At 34.4% G+C, this 18,381-nt stretch overlaps 3 protein-coding genes, 1 long non-coding RNA gene and 4 other non-coding genes across 8 annotated transcripts; 2 read left to right on the forward strand and 6 right to left on the reverse strand.

Annotated features, from left to right (window-relative positions):
• Window positions 1–1,812: 1,812 nt before the first annotated feature.
• Window positions 1,813–6,329, reverse strand: LOC103838936. Its single transcript, XM_009115387.3, has 2 exons — window positions 5,313–6,329; window positions 1,813–5,225 (listed from the first exon to the last, which is right to left on the reverse strand). The coding sequence occupies exons 1-2, from the start codon at window positions 5,418–5,420 to the stop codon at window positions 4,980–4,982; spliced, it is 354 nt and encodes a 117-aa protein (XP_009113635.1). The 5' UTR covers window positions 5,421–6,329; the 3' UTR covers window positions 1,813–4,979.
• A 1,458-nt stretch (window positions 6,330–7,787) lies between these two features.
• LOC103838938 lies at window positions 7,788–14,992 on the forward strand. The gene is made up of 2 exons (XR_004451350.1): window positions 7,788–12,108; window positions 14,764–14,992. It is a non-coding gene; the product is annotated as an uncharacterized LOC103838938 (long non-coding RNA).
• On the reverse strand, window positions 9,410–9,481 carry TRNAP-UGG. Its single transcript has one exon. It is a non-coding gene; the product is annotated as a tRNA-Pro (tRNA).
• TRNAP-UGG lies at window positions 9,819–9,890 on the reverse strand. The gene has a single exon. It is a non-coding gene; the product is annotated as a tRNA-Pro (tRNA).
• Window positions 11,355–11,426, reverse strand: TRNAP-UGG. Its single transcript has one exon. It is a non-coding gene; the product is annotated as a tRNA-Pro (tRNA).
• TRNAP-UGG lies at window positions 14,608–14,679 on the reverse strand. The gene has a single exon. It is a non-coding gene; the product is annotated as a tRNA-Pro (tRNA).
• Window positions 14,993–15,023: 31 nt separating the features above from the next.
• LOC108869640 (putative F-box/kelch-repeat protein At4g39756) lies at window positions 15,024–16,386 on the forward strand. The gene is made up of 2 exons (XM_018654333.2): window positions 15,024–15,089; window positions 15,154–16,386. The coding sequence occupies exons 1-2, from the start codon at window positions 15,024–15,026 to the stop codon at window positions 15,769–15,771; spliced, it is 684 nt and encodes a 227-aa protein (XP_018509849.2). The 3' UTR covers window positions 15,772–16,386.
• Window positions 16,289–18,074, reverse strand: LOC103838939 (spermidine coumaroyl-CoA acyltransferase). The gene is made up of 3 exons (XM_009115389.3): window positions 17,138–18,074; window positions 16,789–17,066; window positions 16,289–16,703 (listed from the first exon to the last, which is right to left on the reverse strand). The coding sequence occupies exons 1-3, from the start codon at window positions 18,013–18,015 to the stop codon at window positions 16,444–16,446; spliced, it is 1,416 nt and encodes a 471-aa protein (XP_009113637.1). The 5' UTR covers window positions 18,016–18,074; the 3' UTR covers window positions 16,289–16,443.
• Between the last annotated feature and the right edge of the window lie 307 nt (window positions 18,075–18,381).

Consider the following 18,381-nt stretch of genomic DNA (forward strand, 5'->3'; position numbering starts at 1 on the left):
TTGTTCTGCTTCTCTACTCTCTCCACATCTCTGTTTGCCATTACTTTCTGTTTATTTCTTTCTTCTCAGCTCAATAAAACCTCTGGATCTATCTTCGATTAACTGATACATATACGAAAATGGGAGAAGCTTAAAGTAACATCGACAAAAGAAAGAAAGAAAGGTGGATGAATTTAGGGGAACAAGAAATTGAGACAGAGCATCTGTAATAGGAGAAAAGAATTAAGGCAAACGTTGTAACCTTTTTTGTAACAAATTTATGTTACAAAGTCAAAGATAAACCTTTTTGTGTGTGTGTGTCTGTTGTGTTCTTGGGTTTCTGCTTCAACCAATTTAACCGTTGAATTGATAATTTACTATGTAAAATAAAAAATAAATTAGAAAACCATATAAGTTATTAGTAGTCTTTCTTTTTCTTTTGTTGAACACAGTAAACATTAGTCTATGTATCTATATAGGGGACTTACGTCTTCTAAGTAAGTAAGATATAGGGGGTGACTATCAAATGTTCTCATTGGGGATAACTATTAAATATTCGAATGTTCTCTGTATGCCAAACAATTCAAAGGAAAAACTTATACCTACGTGCTGTGGGTTATAAAATTATGTCTCTCTATGGCAAATTAAAAATGTTTTCATGGTGTTGGCATCCTCGCAGGTGAGAACATGTTTACTTTATAAACATTGTATCAGCAAAAATGATAGTAGGTTAAATAAATTTTGTGGCTGAATCAGATAAAAAAATAGTATAGATCGTGTAGGGTTTGTATTATTATTGTTTGAACCGAATCCAAATCGATGAAATAATTAGACCGGTTTATAATATTAATGTTCTCAACTTCTCATCACCATCAAACACATTCAAATACGAGTAATTCTTGGGTTCACCCCCTAGGGTGAACCTCTAGGTTCACCAACCAATAGTGTTTGATTATTTGATATTTGATATCTTTTAAAAAAGGAAACAACATTGAATTTCCAAATAAGATTATCTTTTTAAAATAAAACAATAAAAATACATAAAAATAGTTACAAAAAATAAATAAATAAATATTTTTAAGTCTTTAGCAAAATACTAAACCATATACCCTAAATCTTAAACCCTAAACCTTAAACTTTGGATAAACTCTAAACGTTTGAAAATCTTAAATCCTAAATCATACATTAAAAACTAAATTTTAATAACACTAAACCCTAAATCCTAATCACTAAACCCTAAACCCTTGGGTAAACTCTGAACCCTTGGATAAATCATAAACTATAGAGTTTATTTTTAAATATTTTTGATTTACAGTTTATGATTTATCCAAAGGTTCAGGGTTTATCCAAGGGTTTAGGGTTTAGTGATTAGGATTTAGGGTTTAGTGTTATTAAAATTTAGTTTTTAATGTATGATTTAGGGTTTAAGATTTTCAAACGTTTAGAGTTTATCCAAAGTTTAAGGTTTAGGGTTTAGGGTTTAAGATTTAGGGTATAGGGTTTAGTATTTTGCTAAAAACTTAAAAATATTTATTTATTTATTTTTTGTAACTATTTTTATGTATTTTTATTGTTTTATTTTAAAAAGATAATCTTATTTGGAAATTTAATGTTGTTTCCTTTTTTAAAAGATATCAAATATCAAATACTCAAATACTATTGGTTGGTGAACCTAGAGGTTCACCCTAGGGGGTGAACCCAAGAATTACTCTTCAAATACATCCAATTTAGACAATTTATAATTATGCATTGATTATTCAATGGTTCGATTATAGAAGCCTTGGTCGTTTTTGAATGGTCTATTATAAATCGAATATATTTCCTTGCTAAGCAATTCTCTTTTTTTTTGTAAATATGTATTTTTTTTTTTTTTGTCGAGGATTTATTTAGATATTACAATTATGAGAAAGATTACAAAAACGATTCGATAACCGACAATACTACCTACCTTATGAGATCTACGCCTAGCCGCATCATTTAAGCTGTCCTATGAAGATCACGTCTGACCGGATTTACTTGCACCATGTTGAGAAACTCTTGTAAGTCTTTCTTCCGTAATCGCATAATTCTTGAATAAATCGTTTGCTCCGGGAATTGAAACCTGGATTTCCTGTGCAATCTGCAAGAAATTGCATAATCTGGGATTTGAACCCCAGACCTGGGTGTAGAAGCCTTTAAACCATAACCACTAGGCTATGGTGCTTCCACAAAAAACTTTTGTGATATTTATAGATTGTATTTAATATGAAAAAACTTTTGGTACAAGGCATGATGTGATATTTATATAAACCATGTTATCAAAAAAGGTGCACATATATAGTAGTTTACTCTATTTTTTACTCAAAAATAGAGTAACTATATAATAGAGTTTGAATTTGCTCTAATGGTATTCTATTTTAGAGTAGAAAATAGAGAATGATGAACAAAAAAAAAACAAATTATTCTATATTTGGAGTAAACCTATTTTTCACTCTATAATAGAGTGAGAAATAGAGTACCATTAGAATATTTTTTACTCTAAACTCTATTTTAGAGTGAAAAATAGAGTGGAGTTGGAGATGCTCTAAACATATTCTACGAAGTCATAGAAATACATATGGCCATCTCATGAAAAAGTTTCACATTTTTATTATTGTTAGACTACAACATACGACTGTTTCCGTTTCAAAGCTACAGATAAATGTCATTAGAAACCGTCTGAAGCCTATATAAAATGGGCGTGTGAGAAAGTCATCTCTCATACTGCACTAATTTGTATTCTAACTACTAGAACTAACTAATGACAGCGTATATAGCCCTATGTCTATATAAATAGCTAACGCGATTAGCATTTTTAAGCCTGAGCATACTGCACTAATTTCTATAATATAGTTTGTATGTTTATAAATATTAACTATATTTAGTTTTAAAATAATCAAATAATTTAAAAATATTATTTATAAGTCAAAATACCAAAAAATGAATTACTAAAGTACTTTCTATCTGAAATATTTAAAATTATCTTTTTTTTTCAAAAACGCAAAAATCTAATATTTAATTTGAAAAACTCAATTATTTTTTACTTTTTAACCTGAATTAATCAAGAAACCGGAACCGAATCAAAACCAAAATTACCTCAAATATAAGCTGGTCCCAACTTTGTTACCCAAACCGAACCAAAACCCTAAATAGCTAGACAAAACTTTTTAGATACCTGAACGGATGCTAAACCGAACCAAAAACCAAAATAACCTAACTGAATCTGAACCGACCTTTCATCAAAGAACCAAACGCTTTAAAAAAAGAGGTAGTCCATTAGAGAACAAATTATATAATTAACATAATGGTCAAAATTTATTGTATATGACCAAACATATTAATTTGATTAAATAAATAAATTTTAGTTTTCCAAGCAATATTTTCTAAATAATTTTTATATAAACTCATCATGATCCTAGTGATTATAATATTGTGGATGTTTATAATGAATGATTGAATGCCATTTTATATTGTTTTCCCAATCCACTATCGCGTTACCGGAGCCAAAAGTCCGATAACCCAACGGAAGATATTAGTCTTCTATTTCCTTTTCTCATTACGATTAGGTTAAGACTTAAGACTTTTCGTTTGTTTAAATACATGACTTTCTTCAGATTATACAGACATACAAACTCAGACATTCATGTAAACACTGTTCTTACAAATAACGATGTCTGACGCTTCATTGTCAATTCTGGAGTCTATTTACAATGAATTATTCAGATTAGATCGCCAATTGGCTGAGGTTTCAAGGATGTGCGAAGAACTACTGACCAGGCCTCGTATGTTATCGGACAGGATAACGGAGATTAATCCTGGTGATTACATCGACGATGCAGCTGAGTACGATGGTTGGCTTCAGAATTTAGCGGAAGAAGACGGTGGTGGTGTCAAAAAAAAGAAGACGGTGGTGGTGGAGGTGCACCACCAGCGGCGAGATCAGCGATTGAGGCGTTAGAGACTTTCGAGGTGGGTTCTTCTAAAAAGACGGGTATGGTTTGTGCTGTGTGTAAGGAAGCAATTGTGATTTGTGATGGGTGAGATCAGGAAGAAGCTTCCATGTGGACATTGTTACCATGGGAACTGTATATTGCCATGGTTAAGAACAAGAAACTCTTGTCCTCTCTGAGGTTCCAGCTCCAGACTGATGATCCCCAGTATGAGAGGATAAAGAGACGAAAGAGGAGGAAAATAACTCAAAACATTAGTAATGGTTCTTGTTATTTTACTATCTTTCTGGGTCAAACATTTGTAATTTTTCTACATATTAGAAAGACATAACGAGAGAGATTTTATTTTCTCATATAATTGCAAACGTGGAAATTACATTTGAAGAAACAACAAAGATTCAAGTTCTAATAATAGATAAATTTATTGAGTTTGACCACACAAAAAAAAAGAAGATAAATTTATTGAGTTTATTTAGGGTTTCTACATCCTATCATACAAATGTATGAGTTCTTAGACGATAGAAGAAGATCTAAGGTCGAACTCATCATAATTTAGTTTAAGAAAACAAAGAGATAAGAAAACTATGTAGGGGGAGGGGGGGGGGGGAGGGGAGGGGTTTAACGAACCTTTCTTAGTTGCATTATATTATTACGAAATAAGTTTTACACAAAGGACACGAGTTTCTTGTTCTTCTAATTGTACTTTTTTTTTGCCAAATATGTGAATTACCATTAGAAGGAAGCATGTGTGTAACTAGTTTATTGTACTTATACTTAACCATGGAAATATACTATTTTTCAAATCATCCTTCAGCATCTCTTCTGTCCATTTGGATAGATATACACATATGTTTATGGTTGAGCATTGAAGCTAGACTTATACTGTTAACTGGTATGGTGTGTATATCAAACCTTACCCAATACTAATCTATAGGTCCCAACTCTAGAGACAGACATTTAAACTTATTTTTGTGTGTTTAGCCTTGTAATAGTATAAGATATACACAGGGACAATAAAATGTTTTTTACTAGCTAATACGCCCATTCCTTAGGAAGAAAAACTTGTTTAGAACGAGATGAGATGATGGGGCATGTCTTCTTCTTCGGTCTCTTCTCTTCTGGGCTACTCACCGGTCTTGCAGGAAGAAACACTCCAGTGCCACGTGGCTTTATCCCCCCAGAACCAGCATTTTCGCTTTGCTTTTTTATGAAACCGTTGTTGTTCGACAGGTAGCACATCCGTAACTTCCGATCATAGTAGCTACCTTCTCTATAGCTCTGTTCAATTATGTAAGAATGACTGGTTAATTAGACATCCTTAACATTTAATAATACTAATGAGACATGGTATAGCAATTAAAGAACCTGTGGAAATGGACCGATGCAGTCAAGAAAGACCTCGTTGAAGAGATTTGAAGGTAAGAGAAGCAACACTTCCTCCAAACGTAGCACAACCTCTCCCTTGCAAGACATGTTGCTACGATTTAAAATAATACTATCAAACTACATCCCATGCATTTGTAATATATATGCGTTACCCCCAATATTCAGATGGCAAATACATATTAATCCTGATATGGGTCCGGTCGAGTTGGGTGAACCTCTTTTTGTGTAGGTTGTGGTGGTGGTTGTAGTTATGTATGTATGTGGCTTCTCTAAGGTTTAGTTCTGCTTAAACCATAAACACTAGAGTTGGTTGGTCATGCAAAATTCTTCTAACCCACCACACCAACCCTTGTATATTGTTCCTTCTCATTTGACCACCAAACACCACATAGTATATATTATTAGTGGTTGACCTAAATATTCAATCCAAATGGCAAATGTCTGTATGTGTTTTTTCCTTTTCTTTGAAAAAGAAACATGAAGGAATGAATCAATAATGGACAATCTTTTTTTTTGTCGACTAATATAATAATGGACAATCAAATCTTGGAAATGTTAATTTCTTCTTGTATTTTTAATCCTGACAATCATGCGCATTTTCCAAGTTGGTTCTGTGTAGGTGTGTCAAATTTGAATGATTAAGTTTACTACATATTGAAACTATCCTGCTAACAAATGGGGTTGGCTAGTGACACTTGAGTTATAACTCCAACTAGATTTTGATCCGCGCAGGCGCGCGGGTGTATATTTTGAAAAATATGTTGATATTTGTTTTTCATGTAATTATTAGGGTTTTACAAAATGAATCCAAGGAATAGAACCGATACCGATCCGAAAATATAGTACCAAACCCGAACATAAATTGATTAAATATTCGAATTATTCAAAATTTTGTTATTTATAAAACCAAATCTGATCCGAACCGAAGTATTCGGATATCCGAATTTATCTAAAAATAGATTTATATTCTTATATATATATTAATTATTTTTAGATTTAATGTATATAAAACATTAAAAATGATACTTTTAAATTGGTTTAAATACTTGAAAATATATATATAGATAGTCAAAAGTAAATATCTGCAATAGTTAAAGTATACTCAAATCACCAAAAATACTTAAAATAATTGTTGATTCCGTATCCAAAATTTTAAATCAAGCCAATTGATATGTTAAGCTTAGGTATTCTGACATATGTTATTCAAATTTATAGGTAATATATTATTTTATTTATAGATTTTGAGAAATTTAAAATAGATAATGATTTAAAACTTAAAAAAAAATTTAAATGGGTTATCCAAACGTGAACCAAACCCGCAAAGATCCGAATCAAACTCAAACCAAAATTTAGAAACATCCTAACATGGCTTAAATCTTTGACCCCGAAAACCCAAAACACAAACCGATCAGAACCAAACCCGTATGGGTGTCCGAAATCCCATCCCTATTCATTATTATATATCGTATACTGTCATCATATAATTAATCATATTTTATATGTACCATCATATAAGTAATCATATAATTAATAGTATTTTATACGTACCATCATATAAATAATTACTTATATTATATTTTTAAAAATTAATATGAAATATAAAAACCATAATTTGAGTTGGTATTTCAAATTGGGCTTTGTATTGTATTTTTATTATATATATTGACAACATTTTTTTTATAATGGTTATTGAAAAATAGTTTAGTAAAAATCTATTTTTGAATATATGTATTATTTTTTAATCAATTTTTGATATAAATCAACTTTAAATTATTATTTTGATTTGAAATATGTGTATAAAGTTTAAATTTTGTTTTATGGTTAGTTTAGAAAAGAAAAAGTTATAGGCAATTAGATTGACCCGTTTTTGTATATTTTAAATCTGGCCCAGATAGATAGTTGGGCAATTGTCAATAATAGCACATTTTGAAGTTTATGTCTCAAAAATAGCACTAGAAGGAGAAAGTCACAAAAATGACATTCATTAAAGGGTAAAATATCCATAATACCCTTGGTTTAAAATTAAATAAGCAAACAAAAATAAATAAAATAAAAATAAAAAAAATGAAAAAAAGAAATTCTTTTTTATAGTTTCAGATTATATGTTTTCAGATTCGAAATTTTTATAATTTTTTTTTCAAATTTTTTTTTATTTTTTTTCAAATTTTCTTTTTATAATTTAAAAATATTTTTTGAAACTGTTTTTAAAATTTTTATTTTAGAATTTATTTTTTATAAAATTTTAAACCCTAATTCCAAAACCCCACCCCTTAACTCTAAACCCTAAGGTTTGGATTAATTAACCCAAGTGGTATAAGTGTATATTACCTCTTTAATGAAACCTATTTTTGTGACTTTTAGCCTTGAGTGCTACTTTGGGAACAAAAACTTGGTTTAGTGTTATTTTAGTCTTTTTCTCTAGATAGTTTCTTATAATATGATGGACTTTTAATTTTTCTTAATAACATAAGCCCATTATTTTTTTTCTTAATACTACTGTCCTTATTTCCAAACAAAATTAATTTTTTTTAAAAGATTACAATTCATGTTTCCAAACACTCCAAATTTTTTTAATAGTCCTATTCAAGTCTCCAAACACTCCAATTTTGTATTTGAGTTTTAATAAGATAGATATGGTGAATCCTTAGTTCATTTCCCGTTGACCACTATGAGATTTACAAATATCAGCATTGTTGAAGCATACAAATTAGTGGGTTGAATTCGGTCATCGGATACTGTAGTTAGTTAAAAAAAAAAAATTATCCTACTGAATGGTCTCTATTCTCCAAATAAAAGTTATTTTAATATGATTGGGCTCTCATCTTATAGAGATTTGGGGACCATTGAATAACACCTTTTAGTTATAAAATATTTAAACCAAATGTTGTTGGTTTAAGTTCCATTTGTTTTTTTTTTGTTGACATCAAACCGCTAATCTATTATTCAAGCTTGACCGGAATAGAACAACCAATGTAAAACAGGTCCCTATGAAAAGATCTCACTATCTTAGCTAATGAATCAGAATATATATTTTAAGATCGATGAATAAAAACAATCGAGAATTCTGGTAATGTTATTTCAAAATACAATATACATATTTTTGTTGTTGTTGATTGGTGTTGTTAAAAGCAACTACAATTGAAGTTGGAAAAAGTGAGATGCAAGATCAAACTACTCTTCTAGATACAGTATTTTCTTAGTGATCCTTTCAGAATTAGACATTAGTGTGGTCAGACCCGGTCCATAATTTTTCATGAGGTTTTGGTTTGGATTGAACCGGTTGAACCGGATTTTAGTAATTCTAGTTGGTAGTTGCGCGTGCATAAACGGTTTCTTCCTTAATCCTAAACAGAGATTTGCAACAATAAGGTATTTTGTTCTTTGACCCAAAAAAAAAAAGGTATTTTGTTCTCTTCCCTTTCGCTCGTCGTCGTTATGCGCCAGGGATGAAGATTCACGCTCCTCCCGTCGGATTGCCGAACAATTTTAAGCGTTTTCATCATTTCTTACGGGTTTATTATTATATGCTGACTTCATGAATCATGAGGTACGCGCACCACGTGTTCGACGAAATTCATGAGACGAGCTTTCTTGGCTCACAGCTATGTGATAGAATCCACTTGCTAAAGCGGAGTTTGGAGAACCTTACAGCTAAAGCGAGATCCAGTGGTGCAAATGGGTAAGTACTTGCCTTGTTCAGTTCATTATTGCTAGCATATTCTAAGAATGGCTGTGTGATTAGGCATATCCTTTAGAACAGAACCTGGGACCTCTTGCATTCATATTGATAGTCTACATTGTAATAAATCTGAGCATGAATCATACCCTTTAGACCACATACATTGTTGTTTATAAGCTTAAACTTTTATACATATCTTCTTTAGTGTTGGCCAGAAATCTACTGCTTTTTGAGAAGGCTGATTAGTTTTTAAACCTATCTTGAGAAATATCTAGGCTCGAAGGGACGAATTCATAATGTTATAGTTTACATTGGATCATAGGACTAAAAATATAGATGATTGTCTAATAAATTTCGCTACTGGAATGTAGACCATCTGCTCAAAACAAAAGTCAATGGGGCATTCCGAGAATCGAACTCGGGACCTCTCGCACCCAAAGCGAGAATCATACCACTAGACCAAATGCCCTGTTGTTGGTTTAGTTCCATTAGGCATTGGATTAGAGAATACACATTCATTCTGTTTTACAGTAAACTTTACTCTTGAAGATTTCTCCTTTTGAGGGTTCTATTCTTGATGAACTCGCTATATACAGCTAAAGTTCAGGCTATCCTATATTTTATTTTTGAATCTGATATTAGGATGTTTTCTTGTTTAGTAACCTAATCAAGATAATATGGTTTTAGATCTAATTCTATTAGTTGACTTTCAGGCCTTAATAGTGAAAGCTGATAGTCTGTAGTTTAATATTGGTTTTGTGAAATGTTAGCTGGCATTGAGAACATTTGTCTTACAAAAAGTCAATGGGGCATTCCGAGAATCGAACTCGGGACCTCTCGCACCCAAAGCGAGAATCATACCACTAGACCAAATGCCCTTTGTTGATTAACTGATTCAATGCATAAACTGTTCTTAAAATGCAGACAACGGTTTCAGGCTTTGTTCTTTTTCACTTCCTGCAGCTGTCTCTTGAAGAAATCTGGCAGCATTCAGCTACCGATGATCTCTGATCAATTTGCTATCCAGAAAGTGGTTTCTTGCTGGACGTGAATGTAAGGTGCGTTGTGATTCTCATTTTATTACTTGCATAGTTGCGTTTCTGCATTTTATGCCAAAAGTCGTAAAGGGAAATTGTATTCTAAAGTACCATTTCTAAATGTTGAAGAGATACACAACAATGCACGCACTATATTTTGTTGTACGACAGTTTATCAGCTGGCATTTAAAATACTTCTAGACCAAATGCTCTGTTTTCATAATGTTGTTCAGTGGCTTCTATTAGCATTCTTTCCATATATCGCTTTTTTTTTGCTTCCCTGTTAAATAGTACAACACAATTTGATTTCTCTTTCTGCAGCCTATTAGTTTGTGGATTTGAGAGCCTACAAAACGTTGATGATCTGCCCCTATCTGAAAAATAGTTAACAAAATTAATTTACTCTACCTGAAAAAGCGGTATGATTTTTTTTTCCTTTGCATTGAACACTTGCATTATGAAATTCTAAGGTAGTTTTTGCTGTGAAAGTAAAACGGTCTAATTATTATATGGTCCTCTGTCGCAACAGGATCTGTGAAAATGTTGTAGGACTAAAATGCATTCCTGATTTTGCTAGAATACTCCTAGTAGAATTCAGGCCATATACTTAAAAAAGTCAATGGGGGCATTCCGAGAATTGAACTCGGGATCTCTCGCACCCTAAGACCATCTCCAATGGCTTACTCTATTTTTTACTCTAAAATAGAGTAACTCTATAATAGAGTTTGAATTTGCTCCAATGGTACTCTATTTTAAAGTAAAAAATAGAGTGATGAACAAACAAAAAACAAGTTACTCTATATTTGGAGTAAATCTATTTTTCATTCTATTATACAAAAAGAAATAGAGTACCATTGGAGCATTCTTTACTCTAAACTCTATTTTAGAGTAAAAAATAGAGTGGGGTTGGAGATGCTCTAAGCGAGAATCATACCACTAGACCAAATGCCCTGTTGTTAAACAGTTTAGTTGAAACGTCAAAATTTGGTCATACTTTGATCTGGTTCCCATAGTTGACTTTTACTAAATAAATATTTTAGTCTTTGTAGGATGTTCTTAGATCTAATCTAGTGAGATTCCAGTCTAGTGAGATCTCTTTCAACTGAAGTTCCAGTAGGATGATCATTTGCATTTCCACCTCGCGAAAAAACACGCAGTGCATTTGTTAAATAATCTAAGAAAGAAATAATGTTTTAGATCTAGTTCTATTAGTTGACTTTCAGGGTTTAATACTGAAGTTTGAGTGTTTGTAATTTATTGACATGTTCGCTAGCATTTTGAACATGTGTGTTACAAAAAGTCAATGGGGCATTCCGAGAATCGAACTCGGGACCTCTCGCACCCAAAGCGAGAATCATACCACTAGACCAAATGCCCGGTTATTGTTGTTTTTAGTTTAAACATTCTCTTTGTTTCCTTGCTCTTTTCTTGAACGATTTGTTCTTGGTTTATAGTTCTTCTTTCTTGACATTGCAATGGAATTGTTCACGTGCATATCTTTAAGATGAATTCAGGCAGAAAGTTCCAGCTTTGTATCCTATTCTTTCAGGTTTCTTGTAGTGTACAGTGTACACTGAACAAAATTTACTAGGATCAGACTAGGCAGCTGTTGCAGCCAGAGGGAAAAAATTGTAAAACCAGAATAAATGCATGTGGTTTTGTAGATTCTTAAGAAGGTTTCAGTTCTTGATTCTTAGATTCCTGCAATTTCTTTTTTGTATTTCATTGAAATTTGCATTTGATACTTGCCCAATTTGCAATTGATGTTGTTTGCTTTTGGAGAATCTAGTGGCACAAAGCTAGTAATTGTATTGTCTAATGTTTTCTAGTAGAATCTGCAGAAGGGAGGTGGTTTCTGGTTGAAGAGTTGGCTTAGTTTGGTTTCAACACTTACTGTCGTAAATCATCACAAGAATTTCAAGAGCTTGAGACGGAGATCTAAACTCCAGTCAACTACTGGCGTTTTTAATCTAGTCCTGGTGAATGAAATGCAAGAGAAGACATTAATGTTCAACTGCTGAAGCTTGTTGTCGTGGCCCCATCTGACATGAAAGCAAAGGTATGCTACAGTCTGAAACTATTCTTTGCTTGCCTATCAACAGTTAATATTAAAAATCTAAGCGAGACAGGATGCTGGTTCATGCTGAAATTTATGTGAAAGAATTAGTGTTAAGTTGCTAATGACCACTGAAATAACAAACACCAAAGATCAGATTCATAATTATAACGAATTTCAGAATATGTTTTTTTCTATCTGAGACATTTTCAGCCAGATGTTTCGACATATAATTTGGAAAAGGTCAATGGGGCATTAGACCTCTCGCATCCTATTAAACGATAATCATATTTTGATCTAATTCCCTTAGTTGACTTCTACTAAAACTTTTATGATCACGGCTTCGTGATGTTCTTGTTTGGTTGATTTCTTTCTGTTTCCCATGAACTGCATTTGAAATGTGTGGTTTCGTATAAGTGAAACCTGTTTCATTTTGGTTTGAACACATTTAGGGCCCGTTTGTTTCTCCATCTAGATGAGTCATTTGGATGAAGATGAGAGTTTTGTTTGTTTAGGCACTAAAAGTGCAACTCATTCAAATGTATCATCCGAATGACTTTTGGAAATTTAGGTTTAATTTTAAAGTTTATTCAGCTGAACCAATTTGGATCATTTGAATGAAGATAGTTCATTCAAAATAGTATAATATCTATTATGCCCCTAATGTAATTCACAAATTGCAAACCTAAACATAATATCATTTTTGTCACATACGAAAACTGACAAAACTACAAAAACACGTTTTCCCGCGAAAACTTAAAAACTAACTTTTCACGCCAAAACCCAAAAAAACGCAAAAAACGCGTTTTCCCGCCAAAATTATAAAAACGTATTTTTCCGTCAAAATTGCAAAAACGGGGTTTTCCGTCAAAATTGCAAAAACGGGGGTTTCTGCAAAAACCGAAAAACGTGTTTTCATGCCAAAATCACAAAAAAAAACATGCTTTCACGCTAACACCTCAAAACATATTTTTCCACCAAAATACAAAAACACGTTTTCCCGCCAAAATTACAAAAACGTATTTTCCGCCAAAAAAACGTGTTTTTCCGCCAAAACCAAAAAATCTCGTTCTTTTGCAAAAACCGCAAAAAACGAAAAAATCTCGTTTTCCCGCGAAAACCGCAAAAAACGCAAAAATGCGTTTTCCCGCCAAAACCGTAAAACATGTTTTCCCGCCAAAAACATGTTTTCCCGCCAAAAACGTCTTTTTCCGTCAAAACCGCAAAAACGCGTTTTCCCTCCAAAACAGCAAAACGTGTTTTCCCGCCAAAACTGCAAAACGCGTTTTTCCGCCAAAACTGCAAAACGCGTTTTCCTGCCAATAACGAAAGATCGCGTTTTTTCGCCAAAACCGAAAAATTTCGTTTTCCCGCGAAAATCGCAAAAACGTGTTTCCCTCCAAAACCGCGTTTTTCCGCCTAAAACGTCATTTTCCGCCAAAACCGCAAAAACGTGTTTTCTCGCCAAAACCGAAAATTTGTATTTTCCCGCTAAAACCGAAAAATGTGTTTTCTCGCTAAAATCTAAAAATCTTTTTTTCCCGCCCAAAGCACAAAAAGAAAATCGTTAATTTTGAAATAATTCTAATGTAAATATATTAAACTAAACAATTAAATGTAATATAGTTAAAATTAATATCAAATATATGATTAAACCAACACAAGGGTATTTTGGTAATTTGTTTACTAAACTCATTTGAATGGAAATAAAAATAAAGAAACAAACATAAGATCCATTTAGATGATTCATCATGAGCCATGTGGATGGACAAACAAACAATCACAAAAATCTGAATGGATCATCTGAATAGATCATACAAATGAATCATTTGGATGGAGATGACAAATGGTGAAAGAAACAGTCCCTTACTAGGAAAAACCATACCTAAGCAAGGATTTAACAATCTGTTTAAACACAAAAGTCAATGGGGCGGGTATTCCGAGAATCAAACTCGGGATCTCTCTCTCCCAAAGCGAGAATCATACCACTAGACCAAATGCCCTGTTGTTGATTTAGTTCTTTTCAAGTATTTCACTGTTGTTGAATCCTTTGTGCGAAAGATAATACACGGTTCATTCTCTTTACATGAAATTCTAAGTGACTAACTTTTGCTCTCGAGGGTTTATTATTCTTCATATAGATGGCAGCATACCGTTAGTGTAAGGTCAAAATTAAGTACTAAAGGACAAATTTATTTTAGCTGTCAATTGAAAAGTCAATGGGGGCATTCACAGAAATGAACCTCTGGCACCCAAAGCGAGAATCACATCTCTCTGCTCTAAGCCAACATACAGCTTGAGCAACTTCAAACTATTCTGTATTTTATGTTTGATTCTGCTGATAGAATGTTTTCTTGTTTAGATAATGTAAGAAAGAAACAAAATAATTTGTATAGTTCTATCGGTTGACTTTCAGGGCTCAATTGTAAAGTTAGATTCTTTGTTAATATTACTTAGATGTTAGCTGGCATTTAGAACATTTGGCTAACAAAAATGTCAATGGGGGCATTCCGAGAATCGAACTCGGGACCTCTCGCACCCAAAGCGAGAATCATACCACTAGACCAAATGCCCTGTTGTTGATTAACTCAGTACCTGCATAACTGTTCTTGAAATGTAGACACCGGTTTTAGGCTTTACTCTTTTCACTTCCTGCAGTTGTCTCTTGGAGAAATCAGCCAGAATTGTGTAAACGGCTCCAATCAAACCAAAACCCAAGTCTCAAAGGTCAGTGGATTTGATATATAGCTTTGGTGGCTTGGAGTTATGATACTGGTTGACAAAAAAATGTTATATGTGTTGGTTTCAGATGATTTGCTGTTTTAGTTAAAAGCGTTGGAGCTAGTTTTGGAATTATATTGCATCGTATTTAGATACCTTGTTCTTATTCTCCTTGTGTACCAACATCATATATTGGTATGGTTGGTTCAAAGTACTACGACCTCATACAATACAGCATATCTCCCGTGCCATCCCCCTTGTTGGTCTGTGAGAAGGGGAGTCCCTTCACATGGTGCGAAGCCCCTAGGATGAAACTGCCCTCGAAAGAACCCGGTTGCGTGCATCCTCGATGGGAAAATATATGTAATGGGAGGTTGCAATGCTGATGAATCCACCAACTGGGCTGAGGTGTTCGACCCAAATACGCAAACTTGGGAGTCTTTACCTGACCCTGGCCCTAGGCTCCGCTCTTCTTTAATCAAGATAATTTACCCGAATGAGGGAAAAGTATACGTTAGTAACAGCGAGAAGAAACGTTATTTTTATGATCCAAAGGAAATGAGATGGGGCGTTGCAGCAATGACACGCAAGGTTGAGAGAATGTGTATTATAGCGGGTGTTTTGTACGCCTATGGTGATGAAAACTGTTTCTTGTGGTTTGACACAAAGAATGAAGAGTGGAGAGTGGTCAAAGGATTGGAGGTACTGTGTAGAAATTGTTGTGCTAGTGCTCTTTCCGTAGCTAACTACGGTGGGAAAATGTTAGTATTGTGGGACAAGAAACAGCCTAATAAGTGGTATAATACGAACATTTGGTGCTCGGTGGTTGCACTTGAAAGACGTAATGGTGATGACGATGTTTGGGGAATTGTTGAGTGGGCTAGTGTTGTGCTTACAGTTCCCAGTGCATACGTTTTCTTGCGTTGTCGAGTGGAGACAGAGTGAAAGAATGCTTTTGTATACACCAGGCCAGTAGCCCTTTTTTGTTTTTTTTTTCTAACTGCTTTTAGTTTTAATTCTTTAATAAATCCGTTGTTTTAAATAAACTACTATGCTTAATTAAATTCTTGGCAAACATCAACCGGTAAGATTTTTTATCATGGTTTTGCTTAAAGTAACCACCACTCTTTAAGTACGCAACCAAAACTTGTTTTGCCTTTTGTTACTAATCTTGAATGTCTAGTTATTTCACTGTTGATCAAAGCCTAAACTCAATCTGAAACTGTAGAAGACATGTTTACAAGAGTGGCTAGTGGAACTTTTTTAACAAAAACAAGTTTCAGAGAGGGAATACTTTATCGTGCTTGAATTATAACACAAAACCAAAATACAGAACCCGCATCCAGTATCTATTCAAAGCAAAAACCATTGGAACTTGATGAATCTTGCAGCTTAGAAATCGCATGACGGTATTCACTTTTTGAAATTTATTCATGCTCTTCAACTCAAATATAGGAGTTTGTATGAAACATTCAGCAAGGCATCTCTCGTTCATGCTCTTCAATTCTCACATACAACAAGCTTGAAAACACATCAAAATTATACAAATATTTTATTATTTTTCATGCATGTGTTTGTGTGTTTATTGTGCCTTTACAGAGGTTGAATTGTTGTTGATCAAGTCAGCACAAACTCATCACCCTTGTGGAACTTATCCATGGCCTCTTTGAACTCAGGCATTGCAGACTCACGTAGATTCACCAAAACCTTAAACCCACTGTCCTTACTTCCAGCATCACCAGAATATGGCAAGAAAAAACATGGCTCCATGCTTCCAAGCAACTTGTACGATAGTGGCAAAACCGTCACAGGTCCTCCCCACCCAAAATCCACCGTTGAATGTCCCAAGTATCTCCAGTCCGTGAATCCAGTCACTCCTGTTTCATATAATCCCCCCAAAAACATAAAAATTTGTTTAGATTTTCCCAAGTTTCCAAATAACAAACCGTGATGATTATCTACCTGAACCGGCATTGATCCCATCTTTGTGGTATAGCTCTTGAAAGTCGATAAAGGAGCGAACGTATTCATCACTAGCATTGGACTTGCTCTGTTTTATAAGCTCAGCGGTTTTCCAAATGGGTTGCTCCAGGAGCTCTCCAGCTTTGATCTGAGCATACATTGGCACACACCCGTTCCCCCAGTAGCCTTTAGGCAACGGTGGATTCATTAACCTCCTTATATTTATCGAATACACATACTTCACATTCTCATCTTCCTCAATCTTCGCAGCTCTTACTCTGCCAAAAACTTTCTTGTTTCAGACAAAAACATTTCAAGAAACTTGATCAAAATAAATATAGTAACTTACTTTGCACGCCAAATGTAAGCACCTAGGGCTTCGAACGTGGTGAAGTTCAAACCAGATTTGTCGAGTAACAAAGCCTTGAAACGGTCTAAAGACTCGTCTGTCACGAGGAAGCACTCTCTTTTGACCTCTCCAATGTCTTGTCCGTACGGATCGAAGTCTTTGTTTAGGGACAAGAAGTCACGAACCGGAGCTCCAACCCAAGGGCTGTCTCTTGGACCAAGAAGACGCGCTCTGTCCCAAACCGGTTGGATAGAAATCTGACTCGCTCCGCGTGCCAACTCAGCCATGGCGTTGAAGAACAGACTCGAGCCTAAACCGTCGCAGATCGCGTGGTGAAGCGACGCGCCTAGGACCCAACCACCGCACTGAAACGTCGTGACTTGGAGGATACAGGGGTTGAGCATTCCTTCCTCCCGGGTCGGATCCGGTACCAACCTCTCCACGAAGCCTGGATCGGGTCCATCTAAATACCCGACGGACTCGAGCGTGCAGTTAACGGAAGCGTTGACAAGAGGGACGCTTTGACCGGCGGCGCAGTATAGTTCGAAGCGGTTATCTGACTCGGAGCGGCGGAGAGAGCCAGCGAGTGGGTAGTAGTGTACTAGAGCGGCGGCGAGTGAGGCGGTGACGACGGCGGAGGGAGATTTTCCGGCGACGGAGGGAGATGAGGAGTAGACGCGGAGGTAACGGAAGCTAACGTTGAGGTTGTTATCGTTGTCGAGATGAGAGAGCGGTAGTGTTTGGTCGTTGAAGGAAGGTTGGTGAGAAGAAGGTTGAACCAAGGCTATATCTGTAACTTCAAGTGTCGCCATGCCTCCTAGTTGTAATATTATTGGACTTTGGTTTGGTGCGTAGTAGTTTGTGTTTGGTCTTTGCATCTTTTACAAAATAAACTTTGGGCGCAAATTATAAATCAAATAAAAAGGCAAGATTAATGCATTGTGGACAGCTCATGAATGACGAATCCATTCAACTACCAAACAGTCAAGTTCCATGACCATACTCTCACCTACAACGTTTTCAAACTTTAATTAGTATGTAAGTTTCTCACTCATGCCATCGTTCATTTTTATGGTCGAGTTTCGTACGCATCTATTAAAATATTAATTGAAAAATATTGTTGGACTATATTCAATCATACTTGTCTTCATTTTTTTCTCCACCACCAAATAATATTTTGAAAATTTTATTTTGGATCTAATCCTAGTTGAAAAAGTGAGATAAATGTACAGAGCAAGTAGGTA

Source organism: Brassica rapa, chromosome A09 (assembly GCF_000309985.2).
Source record: "Brassica rapa cultivar Chiifu-401-42 chromosome A09, CAAS_Brap_v3.01, whole genome shotgun sequence".
NCBI lineage: Eukaryota > Viridiplantae > Streptophyta > Magnoliopsida > Brassicales > Brassicaceae > Brassica > Brassica rapa.